Raw genomic sequence first — 19,280 nt, 5'->3', positions numbered from 1 at the left:
ATCTAATTAATCAATTAGTAGGTGTCAACAAAACACACATTTTAAAACCCAACACCAAACATCCTAATTTGAATATGCAAATTAGACAAAATCATTACACAAGAAAAGGTTTTATCCAAAACATAATCTCTTTCTGATCAAATAGTGTCGACATGTCTGTTTCAAGTCAAATGAAAAATAAAAATAAATGTTTCTGAAACCCATTTAAAAAACAACCTTTATCAACCAAAGTCCATCACAAGATCACTTATAGACACACAAAACAGACAACCATTCAGGCTCTCACTCACATCTAGTTCAGTGACCCTAACATGCATGTTTTTAGTCTCTAATCACTGCTCTGAGGTGCCGCCCCTCCTTTTATGACAGCAAACCAGTTTTCCTGCTTTGTGCAGAAACATCGTAGGTAACAACAAGCTGCTGGGCAGTTTGAGCCAAAGGTTGCATGTAATCAGCACACAAGTCAGATCGTTCCTCGAGGTGAACAGCACAGCCCAAATCAGATCCCAAACAAACCTCAACAACAAAACACCCAGGATGGCCATAATCGTGTAAAATGCTTTCTGCTTTGATTGGTCGACCCTTTTTCTGTCACCACCCTGTTTTCCTGGGCCTGGACGAATCAAAACACAGAGAACAGAAAGGCTGCAGAAGGAAACAATGATTAAAGAAGATATTATAAGGAGGAAATTCATGGCCATGAAGAGTTTTTCCTCAATTAACAAACCAGTGATTACAGAGGTCAGCAGCCAGGAACAGCTAATACATATGTTTCTGATTCTGATCCCTCTTTGTTGTTTCAGGATCAGGTAGATGATGGGATGTACAGCAGCCAGGTAGCGCTCCACGCATGTTAATATGTGAAAGAAAACCTCTCCAACATATGTGAAAGTAAATAAAAAGACACCGGCCATTAATATTTCGTTCTGAAGAGTGCAGACAGCGCAAAGGTTTAAGATACACCCGGTGACACCCATCATCTCTATGATGACCACGTGATAGGTCAAAACGTCAGAGTGACTAATTGGTGCTGCTGAGGGCGTAGAGCCTTTTTGCTGTCGTTTGTCACCATGGAAGAGGATGAGGATGGAGACGGAGAGAGGAAGGAGGAGGAAGATGTTCGTGACGTTGAATGTGCCAAAGATGAACGAGTTTAGTTTCTCCATGAAGCAGAGCACGTCTAAGGGGAGATTACTCAAAGGGTCTGCAGGAGGGTCACCGATGAACGAGGAGATGTTGACCAACATATCTGAACAAGAAAAAGACACAACAACTGTCAGGGTTTTGATTTATTTACCCTGCTATAAAAGAATCACACCGGAGAGGTGTATTTGTCTTTATGAAAGCCTTCGCAAAGAGGAGAAATTCCACAGCAGCTCCTAACGGCGTGCTGTCCAGGAAGTTCTGCCCCTCCACTTGGGCTTTCTCTTTTATTAAAAGAAGAAGAAAAAAGGGGTTGATCTTTTATGTAAAATGTTTATGAAAATCTAGGGATATTAAAAGTTTAAGAAGCATCCAAACAATAGCTTTATTTTTTTTTGTCTGTTCCCGTTTATACAGTTGTGCATTTAACTGGAATGAAAAAGTTGCGACACCAACCTTCGCAGTGTTTGTCCCTCTGTCGTCTGTGTCGGTCCTCTGTCGAATGTTTGCTTTATTTTTGATTGCACATGTTGTATATCACAGCCCCACTCCGGCTCCTTGTGCCTCTCCAAGTTCAATTCAAATATAGTTTATTTGCATTAGAACAACAGTGTTACAATGACGTTATGACAAGTAAGCAAAAACTTGACAAATGAAAAATTCTGTGTAAATGCAAAAATAAATATTCACATAACCTTTAAGCACTACCCATCAAAAAGTGATCCTAATGCTTGTGTTTATCAGGTATGTTAAATATTTAAGAAAGCGGTGAAGTGAGAAATCAAAGTTAATTTATATCCATTTGAAATTTTTCAGATTAATTGTACAACAAGACTTGCATTAAACGCAGTTCAAAAGTATGCAAGTTAGATTAGTTGGTAAGGGTAATCTCCTGAGTCTTATTTTTTTAAAGCTGCAAAACCTTTAAAATAAGATGATAATTATAGAAGTAAGGATAACACAGTTAGCCTCACCAGTAACTCATCGAGCTGGGCAGCTATTCTGGACTGTTTTAACATTTTATTAGTTTTATAGTTGAATTAGTTTTATATTTTTGTTTAGTTCAACATCATAGGAACACAGACAAGTGACTGAATTTTTTTTTAAAACAAGCTAAATCTGTTGAAAAGTAATGTGAAAAATGAACAAAGGTGAATTCAAAACAGGAAAAATAAAACCAAAACACCAAGAAAACCCAACACTGTGACAGGTAGCACAAATGTGTCAGGGAGTGGGGAAACGGAGGCGAACCCAGAGTGCAGACTTATCTTAAAGAAAACTAATTTATTAAATAAAAACAAACAAAATTAAACTTACATGCAGCCAGAAGCAAAGGTTATTCAAATCTGTTACTGCCAAGAAACACAGATGCCCCGCCCATGTGTGCATGGGCGGGGCATCTGTGTGGGAAAGACCTCAAGCCCATACATGCAAAAAGCTGTTGAAAAAATGCAATTGTTTTCAATAAGCTGTTTAAAGCCATATGGTTAAAGTTAGAATTAGGTTGTGTTTGTATTTGTAGCGTTTATGTTATTGTATATCAGTGGCAGATGGTGGTTGAAGCAGTTAATGAGGCTTAAAACTGTGAACATTAAAGCCAGAGATGTTCAGAATCACATTCTCCTGGCATAAATAAAACATTAAACTTTTAGGAAAGTAAAATCTGGTTGGTATTTCAGGATGTAACCGACTACTTTCAAAATCAAATAAAAAAAATGCACTAAACTGCTACATTTGTGTATAACGCCTCACAATACACTTACAATATAATTCATATGTTCTTTTAAAAATTGTACTAAATTGTACGACTTAATATTTATGTACTGTTTACTATTTACAGCTTTACTTTGACATAATAAAGAACATGTATAACACTGAACATGATAAACTGTAAATACATGAGATGATCGCTGTAATTTAAATCACCAGTGGCATTTAAAGCAGTCTGCTAATGGATGGGACCCACCTATGTGAGTGTTTTGCATCCTTTGGTCTTTTATTTTGAAAAATACATTTGTTTCCTGTCATCTGCTGCAGATGCTCAGTATATAAATAGCTCAGCAACTTGCATAAAACTCCTACAGCCCTGCTCAGCGCTCTGCCACATGAGCATTATTTAATATACATTAAATCATTGTTTATCTATTTATCATTCAATATCCATTCTGCTGTAAAGGTGAGTGTACTTTCAGGAAGCAAAGTTTTATTTTAATGGTATTAAGTTTTATCCCCTGTTTGCAGTAGGACCTATACCTGCATGTTCCTATAGTTATCTACATATACAGTTACAAAACTTAATTAAAAAATGTTTTTCACTCAAACAGCAGAGAGAAGACATGGTTTTGTTTGGAATGGTGTTAATTTTATTATATTATTAACTTTTGTTTGTATGTTTTTTTCACAATCCTGTCCTATCTCAACCTACAAGACAATGTTCATTTGAAGAATATATAAGCTAATTATAAGCTATTATAAGCTTTTTTTAATGACAATTTTAGTTGGTCTTTTATTAAAATGTTAGCCTTTCGGTGCCTTTAGTTTAGTTTAGTTTTTATTATTTCTAATCAACTGAGGTTTTTAAATCCTAGTTCAGTTTATGTTAGCTTTCATTATATTTTAGTTTATTTTTTAATTTAGATTATATTAGATTTCATTTAGATTATCCTTCATGTTTTAGAAATGTTTAGTTTTAACTTTATATTGTTGTGTGAGCTTTCATATCATATATGTTTAGTTTCTCATGTTTTAAATGTTTAGTTTCATGATTTCATTCAGATTCATGATTTTATTTAGATTATCTTAGATTTCATTTAGAAATATTTCAGATATTGTGTGTTTTATCGCCTTGTTACTGAAAAGTGCTAACAATTGACCCAAATGCAGTTTTTACATTTATCTAGTTGATTATTCTTTTTTTTTTTTCCTCCTCCAGATGTTGGCGAACTCTTCATTCCACCATCAATATTCTCCCTACATCTGCTTTGTTACCAGTCCAGGCGTTTTCATTTTCATCTCTTTCTGTGTCACCTATGTTGTCCTGCTCCTCCCTCTCTGCGTCTTCATTCTTTACTTCGGCCTCCAACAATGGAGGCAAAACAGCCACACCTCCTCGGGAGCAACCATAAGTCACAGTGACAGCTTCACATACCACATGGCCACCATTGAACTGGTCGGCGTCTTTGGAATTATTGTCTGCATTTATGGAAACTACATTAAAAATTATACAGTATTTACTTATGGTATTAGTATTTTTTCAATGACTTGGTATGGACAAATCTTGGTTCACATCCTGACTTGTTTGGAGCGCTACCTGGCTGTGGTTCATCCCATCACCTACCTGAGCCTGAGAACGGAAAAAGGGATCAGACTCAGAAATGTCAGCATCGGCTGCATTTGGCTGCTTTGCTTTGTAGGGTTTGGTATTGTGGAAGCAGGAACATACATTTTTTTTGATGTTTGCCTTCTACTACTTTCCACAACAATCATCTCGTTCTGCAGCCTGTCAGTTCTCCGTGTTTTGATTCGCCCAGGCCCAGGGAAACAAGGTGACTGCAGGCCGAGGGTCGATCCAATAAAGCAGAGGGCATTCTGTACCATAGTGGTCATACTGGGGATACTCATGTTGAGGTTAGTTTTTGGTCTCCTTTGGGCTGGTTTAGATCTGTCAGGAGATGAAATTAAATGTATAATTTTGACATTTTGTGTCTGGATTAATCTACCCAGCAATCTGGTGATACCTTTGCTCTTTTTACAAAGAGCAAGGAAATAAAGTGCTGCAAAAATAAAAGTAAGCGTGGACACGATTTATGTGAATTAAAGGTTTCCACATACGCAGAATTAGTATTAGAACCAAATTTGTCTCTTTTGTGTTAGTTTTTATGCTTTTTCCTCTCCAGACATCAGCAGATTAAAGCAAATGTCCGTCCCTCCTAAGTTTGGTTCTGCTGAGGTCTGTTCCTGAAAATGAGAGTTTTTTCCTCTTTGCTGTGTGAAGTCCCATGCATGCTCAGGACAATGGAATAAATGGTGAAAACAAGAATCAATGCAGTGTCTGGCTTCTTCAGACAAACTTTTAAAACTTTGCATTTTAAAACTACAATTATTCTGAACTGGTTTGCATCTCTGTAACTAGATTCACAACAGGTTCTTTTTATTAGCATTTAGAAATGATGTTTGCTGTGAACTGACACTATATTAACAAGTTTAATTGAATTAAATTAAACTGAAATAAAATTGTGTGATGTGTTCAGAGTATTATTTGGGTCGGTGCAAGAAAGTGTGTGTGTGCGTGTGTGTGGGCGGGGTGGGGGGTAAGCGTATGTGTAACAGAAAGACTGGCTGTATATGTAAATATACATACATATGCACATATAAATAAAATAAATTAATAAAAGTCTGTTAATGTTACATGGGTGTACATGTGCTCGTATGCTACCTGGAGGTGTACGATTAAAAGAGTGCCGTGAACAGCAGAAGGCCCACCATCTACATCACCCAGGAGCAGGAAGGACAGGTGGATCCAGCCCCAGAGGGCAGCAGAGACAACCCAAACACTGATTTATTATGCTTTGCTGTTGGAGGTTAAATAAAAAAATTCCATAAGATATTAATATGTTTCCCACAATTCTAAGAATTGTAATAAAGACACATCGACAAAATGCATATTATTGACCTTTTTTGACTAAACAAAAACTGTGACATTTACATTTTTTAGCAGATTAGTGGAGCACACAGATAAATTATCACAGTTAGGTTTTATTTTACCACGATGGTTTAAATTTACAGAGACAATAATTTAACAGGTTGAGGCCCTGGAGTAGAATTTTTTGTAAACTCAGATTTTTCTGCTGCCTTTGGACTTTCTGGCCCCCCTTAAACTGTTGTTATGCTTTAAATAAATAAATAATAGAAGCTTTCTATGGTGCAGATGTTTAAAATTGTTTTGGTGGATTCATGTAAACTGTCTTACTTTATCCAGATTATTTCACCAATAAACTGTTACTGTTACTAAAATATATAGAGAGGACATCAAAGAAAAAAAAACAATTGTTCTGGGATTCTTTTATTTATTTATTTATTTTTTACCAAAGCTCTTTCTATGTTTTGATGGGGTTAATGTTGGAAATCCTGCCCCCTAGTGGCACACCAAATGCATTTTAATATTTTATTAGTAGGTGTGGACAGAAAAAAACAAAACACAGAGAGAGGCTTATCTTTAAAACAACTCTAAGAGGAACCCTGTAGTTTTTCAACTTTTTTCTCAAGTTTTTCCAATTTCTTTTCTAAATAGATTTGCTTATTTTATGCCCAAGTAACAAAAAAAACAAACCAACAAAAAATACACACTACTAAAACAATTTATACTGAATACCCTGAGGCTGATTATTCACCTGTCGGTCAGGTTATCTCAGTCATGTTGATTTTTATGCAAACAAACCATATTTGAATCAAAGGTAAGGTGGAGCTGTAACACAGAGTCGGTACAATTAAAATACTAAAAAAACAAAACAGAACAGAGTCAGAGTCTGCAGAGGAGAAACACGAAGGTTAGAAGCACCAGGTCTGCACAGAGAAGGTTGGTGTTATTTTTTACTTTTTCAACATCAGTCATCCAATCAGTAAACACAGATCGATATAAATGCACAAAAGTATTTTTAAAGCCAGAATTTGTGTTAACATTGATAAGGCAGTCAGTGATATAAACAATTATAGTTTACTTTTCATAGTGGTTGTTGAGCAAAAGAAGATGTTATCTGTCATGTTCAGAGAGGATTTCTAAAGTCAAGGAGCAGAAAATCTTCAAGAATATTTGAGTATTTGATACTCAAGCATCAAATATTTGCCTGAAACAAAGTTTGAAGAGCTTTTTATTATTTTTAGCATCTGGTAAGACGTCTTAATGTCAATAAATTTATTGGTCAAATGAAGGACAAGCAGTTCAGTTTTCCAGGGAATCACAGAACGTTTCTTTGTCCCGAACACAAGTAGAATGTTGTTTTAGCTCACCAAACCATGCAGATAGAAATCTGTGTTGATTTTATTCAGAAAACGTCCCAATGTATTCAAGTTATATTTAGTCATTTTAGACATTCATAATCATCCAGGTACCAAGCAGATTTAACTTGTCTGTTCATTAAAATCAGAGGAACAAACAATACAGTACACAACACAATGTTTAAACTAATTTTAACTAACCATAAAGATGAGAATAACTAATTTGATTTTGATGTTTTTTTCTCTTTTTAGAAATGCTGTTAATCCCCTCAAACAACTCCACTACGCCTCCCGTCCCTTTCTCTTGCTATTTAGTTGCCGTTTTAAATATTCACTGCTTCACCTCCCCACACAGCAACATTTTATTTGGATTTTTCTTCACGTTCATCATCACTTTTCTCTCTCTCTGCATTCTCATCCTCTACCACGGTCTGCACAAATGGAAGCGAAAGCGCTCCACCTCCTCGGCTGCAGCGGTGAGCCACTCCGACTGCTTCACCTACCACACGATCGTCATGGACCTGATCGGTGTCCTGGGCTGTACTTTCCTCTGCTGTGGAATCTACGGGATTGATTTCAACGTGTTATGTGGGGGTTCCATACTTTGGGTGTACTCCTGGTTAGGAGAGACATCCTTTCACGTCCTGACATGTGTAGAGCGATACCTGGCTGTGGTCCATCCCATCACCTACATGAGCCTGAGAAACAGAAAAGGGATCCGAATCAGAAACGTCTCGGCTGCATGTGTCTGGCTGATTGGCGTTTTAGGGATGGGTTCAGTGAAGATAAAAATCGTCTATCTCTCTTTAAACTTATGGTTAATGACTTTAACTGTAACTGTTGTCATGTTCTGCAGCTTGTCTGTTCTTTATGTTTTGATACGCCCAGGTCCAGGTGAAAAGCCGGGGGATGGGGAGCGGGTTAACCAATCAAAGAAGAGGGCATTCCACACCATTGTTGCCATATTGGGTGTACTGGTGCTGCGGTTTATTGGGAATTTGGTTTGGGCTGCACTATATCTGTTAAAATCAGACAATGAGTGTTTTGTCCTGGTGGTAATGATCTGGTTTACTCTGCCAAGCAGTCTGGTGTTACCTCTGCTGCTTCTACAAAAAGCAGGGAAATCCGGAATAATAAATAAGGAAAATAAAAAAGGTAAAACTGAAATTGTGACAAGGCAAAAACCTACAAAAATAATGTCCAAAATACAATTATTATTGAAATAAAAACAGCAAAACAATAGCAGACTTATGTTGTTTATAAGCTGGCAAAGACATTTTCTTGGAAACAGAAAAATCAGTTTTGATGAATAAATATCCAGCTGGTTTTATTTCGTTAAGCTCTAATTGTTGTGGATTTGGCTGGCATGAATAATAATTTATAAGCCATGATTAATGATTTATAAATCACCAGCAGCAGCTTAAAAAGGGATTTGTCTTTGCAGCCATGTTGTGAAAACATTTTGTGAAAAACACCCTTTAGTTTCTGTATTTCTGTTTGATTTTTTTGTCCATTGTTGAAGTGTAGATCATTTTTGTTTAGTGACTAAAACTTTGTTTAACCAGCTTTAATCGGCTTCCTCTCCCCTTGTATCAATATAAACTCCTCGTCAAAACATATAAATTGAATGTTGACACTGTTTGAAACAAAAGATTTACTATGCACATTTTGAATATTTGAAGTTTGCTCATACTTTCTGTGTCCTGCCAAATGAAATATATGTCCCTCCTGTTGTCCTGTCAGCAGATCACATTTGGGAAGACAAAAACTCATGGTTTGATCCATGTTGTAGATATTTTATGATTGCCAACAACACTCTTATGCTTCTGGTCTGTGTAAATCAATCTATCTATCTATCTATCTATCTATCTATCTATCTATCTATCTATCTATCTATCTATCTATCTATCTATCTATCTATCTATCTATCTATCTATCTATCTATCTATCTATCTATCTATCTATCTATCTATCTATCTATCTATCTATCTATCTATCTATCTATCTTCAGAAACATTGTACTGAAACATTAAAACAAATATAATTTAATAAAATGTAATATGAATATTTTAAAGCATGCAAACATTATATTGTTTTAGTGTATTTAAATCATTCCCTTATGCATTATGATTTTGGCAATAAAATACTGCAATACCATCACTAATACGATGTATCAGGAAATTTCTTGTTGTTTCTTTTGAACTTTGTCAAATCTGTCAAATCTGTATACTTAAAAATTGAACTGAATGTAAAAGTGTTAATAGGGTTTATATTGAAATTTTAGTGCAATCTGTCGATCTGTGCTGTTTTGCATTTGAATAATAAAGAGAGTAAAACATAATCTGAACACTAAACTGATCAATGTGCCCTTTTTTTGTGTTTGCAAAACCTGCACAAACTTGGCAGTAAAACACAGCCCCACTCAATCTTTCAGATTTAAATATAAAGTAGTTTATTTGCATTAAAAGAATCATTCATAATACTAGCACTCATTGATGCAGTCACACCTTATTTTTTATTTGAGAAGCAAGACGAAGGCTTTTCAAGTATACGCTTCAGTTAACATAAATCCATACAAATGCATAAATATGAGAGCTGATTAAACTGAACACCACTTAGTAAAGTGAATATATGTTCATTTATCAGGATGAATCAATGAGAAAAAGTAGCATATTCTCCACTTCCTTGCTGGTTCATTGTCTCTGGTACATGTTGTCCGCCTCGCCTCGCCTCGCCTCGCCTCGCCTCGCCTCGCCTCGCCTCGCCTCGCCTTCTTGTATGAACTTAAATTTTTGTTATGGTTTGTTTTGCTGCCCCGCCAGCCTTTTGTTTTTGTTCTTTAATTTAAAAATAAATTTATATTTTTCCCTCATCTCCCTGATGAGTCTGCACTCTGGGTTTTCCATGCTCTGCCATGACAGAGTTGAATATCTATAAGTTAAAAAACTGTTTTTTTTTTTTTAAATTTGCTTATTTATTTAACTGATATGTGATGTAAAATCTCAATACATTACAAAGAAGGCAGAAAGTACAAAAACTAAACACAAAGCTTCAATAGAAATAACAAATGCATATATATAATCAAGTAACAATGCATTATCAAAACATTTTTATGTATTTGTTATGCTTAAATGAACATATGTATAAAAAGAACAGCTAATCAAAGTTCTGCACATTAAAAACTGAAAAGGAAAACAAATTCAACTCACTAAATTCATTTTGCAGTCAGGACATCATGTCTTTACAGCTCATGGTGCACAACAGCAAGCAAAAAACATAAAATGCTTGGTGTGTTTTCCTGAAACCAGAGTATATTTCCTGGTATTTAAAAGCCAACATAATCTAAGTAAACAGTTAATTACAAACTAAACCTCCTCCAGACTTCAGTGCACTGTGCTGCTGTCCCAACTCTTTTAAAAAGTCTTTCTCAACCAGATTTCTAGTAACTTTTAATTCTTTCACCCATAATTATAAAAGATGCCAGTGGACTTATTACATTTACTGTTATCAGCTTTTTAATGTTGCCTTGAATAAATCTGTACAGGACAGGGGTGTGCTATTATACCACTAACCTGCCTGTATGTTGTTCTTTTTGAGCATATTGTTTCCCTTTCTACGCAAAAACAAAAGTGGTAATACAAGACTGCTTGGAAGGTTGAACCAAAAAAGAGTTGCTGTTATCACACAGGCAGTAGGTCCGGTTGACATGTACACCAACTCCCAAATCAGGTTAGAAGCGAACCTCAACACCAACGCTCCCAGTATGGTCACAATGGTAAAGAAGGCCCTCTGCTTTGAAAGATCAACCTTCTTCCTCTTTTCACCGTGTTCTCCTGGGCCTGGGCGAATCAGAACACAGAGAACAGAAACGCTGTAGAACGAGATGAACGCCAAAACTAGTGACAGGAAGCAAAAATCAAACATAACTGCATACTCTACTAAAAACAGAGTTGCCAATGCAATGCAAAGCAGCCAGACGCAGCCAACGCTGACATTTCTGATTCTGATCCATTTCTCATTTTTCAGTCTCAGGTAGGTGACAGGATGAACCACAGCCAGGTAGCGCTCCAAACACGTCAGGATGTGGAAGAATTGTTCTCCATACCAAGTAAACACGAAAACAGTATTCCCAAGCACAAATACACTTAAATTTTTCACGTAGTAGCTAAGATAGCTGACAATAAATCCAAAAACCCCAATGATTTCAATGATAGCAATGTGGTAAGTGAAGCAGTCAGAGTGACTCATTGAGGCTGCTGAAGAGTTTTGAAGGCCGTGGTACAGAATTGGGACGCAGAGAGGCAGGAGGAGGAAAGCGTTGGTGAAAACGAACGAGGTGAAGATGATGGAGCTTGCTCCACTGACGAAGCAGTATGTGTCCCAAAAGGATTTAGAGTCTGGGGAGCCATGGCTGGAATTAAAAAGGGAGTCATCATGGAATGACGAGAAGATTTCCATGATATCTGAAAGAAAAGAACATAATAAACCAATTATCTTTATTTTATATATACATATTCTCGTACAGTCCTGTACCGTTCATTCTTTAAATTTCACCAGAGGGTGTGAAAAATTATTTTAACCCCCTCTTCAAAACAGTTTGCTTCTTTTCCTTCATCCCAACATGTAAAAATGAGCATAAATAACAGTTTATTATAGTTCTATGAACTATAGATTATGTCAGATTGCAACAAACTAAACTGAGCATTAAAAAGGAAAGGGAATTTCTTTGGTTGACAGTTTCATTGTTGTAACAATGCTTCTCTGCAAAGACAGAATAAACAAACTGCTAAATCTATATTTATATAACAGTAACACATACAGTATGTGGTCCTGACAGGTGCAGAAATGGCTCCTTTCATTATTCAGGTTGCAGACCACTTTTATAGGATAAATCGCTCATTTAAATGTTGGAGCATTAGGTGCTTTGAAGGATATTATGCATTTTAAATGTTAATATGTAAAGACAATAGGAAAACCAACCTTATCAGTTTGTTTCTGAGCGTCTTCCTTCTGTGGCTCCTTTATTTTCTCTAATCATACCTTCCTGGATTTTATTTTACAGCCCCACTACACCTCTTTGTGTCCCTCCATGAGTTATTCAAATGTGATTTATTTGCACTAAGAAAACATCATCACTTTGATATAATGAAAAATGAACACGAGTAAACAGGTGGATTCTTGTTGACAAAGGTTGCCTTGGAAAAGTCAGAAATACCTGCATACCCACACATTAGTCCTTATTTGTCCAAATTTTATTTGTCCAAAAACATGTTTGGAGTGAGTTATTGATTGTTTTAGGATTTTAATTCAGTTTGATGATCATTTCTAGTATTTTTGATGAACAAGGCCTCTGATGCAGCAGCAGAGATGCTTGTATTTTAATTAAATTTAACAAGCGCAAAGGAATTTATAACTGAGGACACCACAAGGCAAAGCAAGTAGACAGATTAGAGATTCAGTGATGCTCTTCTTCGTCTTGTTCCTGGTCTAATTAGCTACAAGATTCATAACTTATAACAAAAGTTAATGTACAAGAATAATTTTAATAAAAACATAAAACATCCTCACATTAAAATAAACTAAAAGTCAACTTTTCACATGATGTCCAAGGCCAAGAAGAAGAGATGGGTTTTTGGAAGTGATTCAAAAACAGGCAAGGGAAAAAAAATAAAATTAACGTGCAGACACTTTATTAATGTAATTAAGAAACTCTAAAAAGAAACTCAAAAAGCACAATAAATAGACCAATTATTTGTTTATTTGAGGTTTGCTTGGCTTGTGACACCACAGCAGGGATGTCCAATTAACGGTGGTTAAAATTCACCGTGAAGCACTTCTGTCTGAAACAAAAAACAGCATTCTTTCATTCTCAAATTCAGACATTTTATTGTTAAATGTATAATCATGGGTAACATTTGTTATATAACAGATTCAATCCCCCTTATTAATTGTTTTTATTTCTTCTGGGGGCTGATTTTGGATTGAACAACAGTAAGATGAAACAATAAGCAAATATGAGTCACCTTTTAAAAACAAAATGAATCAAAAACATTAAAGGTATTTGAAAAGAACAGGATCAGACAGTTTAATATCTAGCATTTGAACAGATATTTGTGAAGATAATGTACACAATATTAAATCTGAAGGTATGGAGACAAACTAGTTTCTCATATTAAGCTTTTTCTGTAACAACAAATTATTCAGACACAAAACAGTCACGTCTCTGTTTGCCTACTGCATACCTTTTATTACCCTTTCTGTTTGTTCTTCAACTCAAATTTCCTCTCTTTATGTAAAAACAAAACGGGTATTAGCAAATTCCCAGGAAGGTTAAACCACAAAAAACACACTACTGCTGCGCAGTCATTACTTCCTGAGAAATTCATCAGCTCCAGGATTATATTTGAAGAAAACCTCACCACCAGCACTCCCAGTATGCAGATAATTGTAAAGAATGCCCTCTGCTTTGATTGGTCCACTCTCGTCCTGTTTACACCCGGTTCTCCCGGGCCTGGACGAATCAGAACACAGAGAACAGAAAAGCCGCAGAAGAGGTCGAAGGTCAAAGCTGATACCAAGAGACAGAACTCGGGAATAATGGTCTGTTTTATAACAAACACTAATATAAACACAAAGCTAAACGGCCAAACACAACAAATGCTCATATTTCTGATTCGGATCCCTTTTTTATTTTTCAGGCTCAGGTAGGTGATGGGATGAACCACAGCCAGGTAGTGCTCCAAGCACAGCAAGATGTGAAACAATATTTCACCATACCAGGTTAAAAAGAAAAGAAAGTTTCCAATTTTAAATATGTTATATTGACTCTTGTAGGAACCGAACAAGCAGATGATTCCCCCAAAGATGCCGACCGTTTCCAGAATAACGGTGTGGTAGGTGATTCTGTCAGAAAGGCTTGTTACTGAGAAAGACGTAGAGCTCTTTCGCTTCCATTTTTGGAAGCTGTCGTACACGATGGGAATGCAGAGAGACAGGACGAAGACTATATAGATGATGATGAAGATGGTAAAGATGGTGGAGCTTGGTCCAGAGTAGAAGCAAAGCGTCACGCCTTCCCCGGGAGGGGAGTGGGTGGAAGAAATGTTTGAATGAAAGTAGAAGAAGTCATCGTGGGACGAAGAGGTGTTCATCATGATGTCTGAGAAAGAAAAACACAACAAATCAAATTATTCTAACAGTCTTAGGAAATATGTTGTATCATTTTCTGAATTATTTGACAGTTATTGTTAGGATCGGGTTATTGTGAGTTATTTTATGTTTATTGTTTGATGTTTCTGTAGTTCTGTTTTATGTCTTGTTATCCCCGTGTTTAGTTTTATGATCTCCTCTGTGTCCCCTGTCATTATTCACCTTTCCTCAGCTCCACACCAATCTGCACCTGTCCTGAGTTTGTAATCAGTCACCTGTGTCCACTAACCAATCACGCTCTGTCATCTGTCCATATTTGCAGATATGCACTGTCCGGTTTTCCTCATGTCTCCCTCCTATCCTCCTATTTTCCCTGTGATTTATAAGTTTTTGTTATTTAGTATTTGCTGCCATGTCAACCCCTTTGTTTTTGTTCTTTTAAACACATTGGTTCATTTTTTAATTCTGTCAGTCTGCATTTCCTCCACCACCCATCCCCCGAACTGACAGTTAATCTTTCTGTTCATCATTTATTTTCATATCTATTGAGAAAGATTGAGTTTTTGTTTTAAAACTGAAATCATTATTTAAAGTTTTCGTTACACATACATCTCCAAATGATTAGCTTTTGGAACCGACCCAAGGAAAAATGGCCTTCACATTCAACTGACATTAGAAAACACTAAAATGCCTTCAAATCAGTCATAATTATAGTTATTAAACTAAAGTTTGGTGTGGTAGTAGCTGAGAGTCATCCCCAACACATATTCTGAGCTCTAGATAGATCCAACATAATGTGGTTTTTCTAGATTTTACCAAAAATGGCTTTACCTCTGTCATTTCTCAACATACTCAGATGATTTTAGTTTAAAACTCAGTATGATTTTGAGACAATATTTTTTGCAGGACACTAAGCTTTCAGATTCTACAGTTAGTGTAGGAGCATGCACATTATTTGGTTAAAATAGTCAGTTTAGGAAACACAAACTGAAATAAACCAAGCTGTTCTCAGTATTATGCATTTTAAATTATTGCATTTAGAGGAAATAGGAAAACCAACCTTCTCAGTTTGTTTTTGGACTTTGTCCCTGTGTGTCTTTCCTTTGTGAACTCAGAGCATTTGCTTTAATTAGACCTTCCTGGACTTTATTTTACAGCCCCACTCCACCTCTTTGCCTCTCTCCAAGGGTTATACAAATATGATTTATTTGCATTAAAAAAACACCATCATTGTGAAATATTGACAAATTAATATGAATAAACAGGTGCATTCTGACTGACAGGAACTGTGACAAATAGTATTTATTCTTTGCCTTCTATCCTTACACCTGTTGTCTTTATTTGTTTAAATCTCATTTGTCCACATGCAGTTTATTGCTGATATTATATTATTATTGCATAATTATTCTTTATTATTCTTCTTTTTGGTGAGAAAAAAAAATCTTCTACTCTAAACGCGAACCCCAATCTTATTACTGGGATGCTGGGATGTTAAAAACATTTTATTGCAATGCTTTAGCCTTTACTAAAACTTATTTTTTTTAGTATTTTATCTTGAATTTGCTGCTTGCAGTAATCATATGCACATAAGAAGAACAGCCAAAACGTTTATTTTATGATAAAAAATAGGCAATTATTTTAAGAGATTATTTTGTTGCTGATATTAATTCATTTGTTTGAGTTTGTCACTGTCAAATAGTTTATTTAATGCAAATACACTATTTGAATTAATGTCAGAGACACAGACAGGGTGAAAAGGGTGGAGTTGACGTTTTCACCTTTTACAAAATACCTGGAGCAAAAATGTGCACGGAGTCAAACAGAAGGAGCTCAGAAACAAAAACATCCAAGGTTGGTGCGCTTATTAACTTTCAGAGTCATAATCATCTAAAATAAACTGTTAGAGTTAGAGTTGTACAGCCTAGAAAGAACAAATGTTTGGGCAAGTTTTAGATACTTTTAGGTAATGATGTACTGATGAAGGAAGACTTGCTTTCTGTGTGATTTCAGTGTGTCAAGTCTGCCTTATGGACACACATAAAGTGAACTGACTACTGAAATTATGCTTAAATCACCATTTTCTTTTTAATCTGACTAATTTTGCTTGGTTTTGTGACCTGGTCCAGGTTGGAAGGTGATAGGAGTTGACAATTCCAGGCTTTCCCAGGTGTGGGGGTGACTGAGGCTGCAATCAAAACACAATCAAAAGTCATCCAGGTGAGTTTAAAATCAGGGAGGACAGACAAAAAAGGTGAAGGATTCTGAGACAAAAGGAAGAATTGTTGTGGTAACAGTCCTGTTTGTCCTGTTTTAATATGATGATACCATAAAATTAAATGAAAACAGATATCTGGTCACTTTGCAGCTCTGATTCGTGGTTATTACACTGAAACAACTTCTTCTTTCGGCTGTTCCCTTTTCCAGGGGTCTCCACAGCGAGTCCTCCACCTAACTCTGTCTTCTGTGTCCTCTGTCCTCCATGTCCTTTCTAACTGTATCCATACATGTCCTCTTTGTCTCTAACATCCTTCTGTCCCTCCTCTGCACATGTCCAAACTTCTCTAACTTTATCTCCCAGTCCTTCAACCTGTGCCGGACCTCTGATGTCCTCAGTCCTCATCCTGTCCATCCTCGTCCCTCCCAAGGAGAACCTCAACGTCTTCAGCTCTGACACTTCCTGTTCTGTCTCCAAACAACATGGCTGCTCTCAGCACTGTCTGTAAACCTTTCCTTTGACCTTTGCTGCCTCCCTTTTGTCATCCAAGACTCTAAAATAGAAAAATACAATAAAAAAAAGCAAAACAAATTTTTTTCTGATAGAAAAAAAGATAATCTTATCCATAAAATGTCTTTTTTTACAGACATGTTGGTAAATTCTTCCTCAAACAACTCAAGCCTTGATCTGGAATCCTTTTCCAGTTACACTGATGTTAAAGTATTTTTGACATGCCACATCTTCAGACCCACCTCCCTCATCTTGGCTTGTTTTTACATCACCAACATCATCTTCCTCCTCCCTCTCTGCATCTTCATCCTCCACCACGGGTTCAAACTATGGCGCCAGAAGCACTCAGCAGCAGCAGCAATGAGCCACTCGGACTGCTTCACCTACCATCTGGTCACCATGGAGCTCATTAATGTGTTTAACTGTGTCTCAGTTTGCTGCGGGATCCACAGAGAGAATCTGTACCTTTTATCTTTGGGAGATTTTTTAATGTCTTTCATTTGGCACGGACAGACGTTCTTCCACATGTTGACGTGTTTGGAGCACTACCTGGCTGTTGTTCATCCAATCGTCTACCTGAACCTGAGGAAAGAAAAAAGACACAGGAACGTCACCATTGGTTTTGTTTGGCTGCTTTCCCTTGTAGAGATGAGTTTGATCGCAGTGAAAACTGTCCTCGCTTTCTTGGATTTATGTCTCCTGGTGTTAAACATAGCATTTGTTTCCTTCTGCAGCCTTTCTGTCCTCTCGGTTTTAAACCGTCCAGGCCCGGGAGAACAACGTGGGAACAGGTCTGACCTAACAAAGCAGAGAGCCTTTTACACCATAGTGATCATACTGGGAGTACTGGTGTTGAGATTCATTGGGAGTGTTCTTTGGACTTCTGTAGATGTTTTAAAGGATTTTACTTACTGTCCAATGATGACTGTTGGTATGTGGATTAATCTTCCTGGCAGTCTCGTGTTACCTCTGCTATTTCTGCACAGAGAGGGAAAATTAGTGTGTTAAAAAAATGACCAGTAAGTCCAAAATATGTAATTGCACTCCCTGTGATGATAAAAATACTAAACCTTTAATTTCAAATTGTACAAAATGACAATTTAACATATAAAATAACCTTTTTTATGATTTCTTTCATTGTTGTTTGTTAAAACTATCATCTGGAAACACTATTTTTCTGTAGTGTTTGCACTTTTCTGACAATAATAAATGTCCAAAAGTTGGGTCCGAAAGTTGTAAATTTAAATTGAATATAATGATGTGGCTCAGAGCATTTCTTTATTGTTATTCTTTGCAAATATCCACCAGCAGATAAATAAATAATTGCAAAAGAACGTGGTTTTGTGTTAATGTTTTGTGTCAGGTACAGGTTGATGGATAGTCATGTAAAAAAGCATGGGCAGCAGAGATTGTGAACATAGAATAAAGAATAATTTCTAAAATTAAATTGTAATATGTGTATTTATTTACTAGCCAGTTATCATTTAGCTTTAAGACCAGAATGTTTGTTAATGTGCTCAAAAATAAAGTCTTACAGAAATAAAAGTTTGTCCGAAAGAATGCACAAATCTTTGGAGAGTTGTGTGTTTGTGTAAACATTGGTAGAAATACTGCCTGAGTAATAAACAATAATAGTAGTATAGTAATGACTGTTCCGGCCAAAAGGGTTTTAGAATAAGTATAAATTGAGATGGTGGGTACCAAACCTTTTTTTTTACGGAAAAAGGCCAAGAGGCTCAACAGTCCACCCGTTACCGTCTATCATGGTTTGTTTCAATGAATGGGAATGTTGTCAATCTGATTTTTGTGTTTTTATGTTCACATTTACTTTGCATTGCTGTATACCATTCATACCATTCATGAAGCCTGACTTATGCAGCTAATATTGACATAAACTCATGATTAATATAAGTTTCAGTCATTTTCAGCATAATGCAGGATTGATTAGTGGCCCTGTGATGAACTGGCTGTCTGTTGAAGGAGTACCCCGCCTCTCGCCCAACGATTGAAGGTGAAGGAAATATACATGGAGTTGCTTCGACAACAACAAGACAATTTTAAAGGATTTGTAAAAATCGTTATGGACACTACAAATACCAGACTGGACGAGCTGACGCGAGAACTGCAGGACATTAAATCCAGCCTGCAATGTACGCAGAAAGATGTCAATGACATCAAAGCAGAAAGCGTTAAGCACGGCGAACGAGGTAACTCGCTGCAGTCTGACGTATTTAAAGTTTGTGATCGCCTTTTGGCAATCACCGATAAC

At 36.4% G+C, this 19,280-nt stretch overlaps 1 protein-coding gene across 3 annotated transcripts; it reads right to left on the bottom strand.

The window, feature by feature from the left end:
• Positions 1 to 13,051: 13,051 nt before the first annotated feature.
• Positions 13,052 to 17,991, bottom strand: LOC108250223. Of its 3 annotated transcripts, none has more exons than XM_017440000.3 (4): positions 17,924 to 17,991; positions 17,477 to 17,809; positions 16,362 to 16,471; positions 13,052 to 14,296 (listed from the first exon to the last, which is right to left on the bottom strand). In XM_017440000.3, exon 4 carries the CDS (start codon positions 14,289 to 14,291, stop codon positions 13,386 to 13,388), a length of 906 nt encoding a protein of 301 aa, XP_017295489.1. In that variant the 5' UTR covers positions 14,292 to 14,296; positions 16,362 to 16,471; positions 17,477 to 17,809; positions 17,924 to 17,991; the 3' UTR covers positions 13,052 to 13,385. The 3 variants fall into 3 exon arrangements, with proteins under 3 accessions (XP_017295489.1, XP_017295487.1, XP_037832315.1); XM_017439998.3 differs by having other exon boundaries at positions 16,404 to 16,471; XM_037976387.1 differs by lacking the exons at positions 17,477 to 17,809; positions 17,924 to 17,991 and having other exon boundaries at positions 16,362 to 16,726.
• Positions 17,992 to 19,280: the final 1,289 nt, after the last annotated feature.

Source organism: Kryptolebias marmoratus, linkage group LG7 (genome assembly GCF_001649575.2).
Source record: "Kryptolebias marmoratus isolate JLee-2015 linkage group LG7, ASM164957v2, whole genome shotgun sequence".
NCBI lineage: Eukaryota > Metazoa > Chordata > Actinopteri > Cyprinodontiformes > Rivulidae > Kryptolebias > Kryptolebias marmoratus.
The sequence above is the reverse complement of the archived record's forward strand: the minus strand, read 5'-3'. Positions and strand labels throughout refer to the sequence as shown.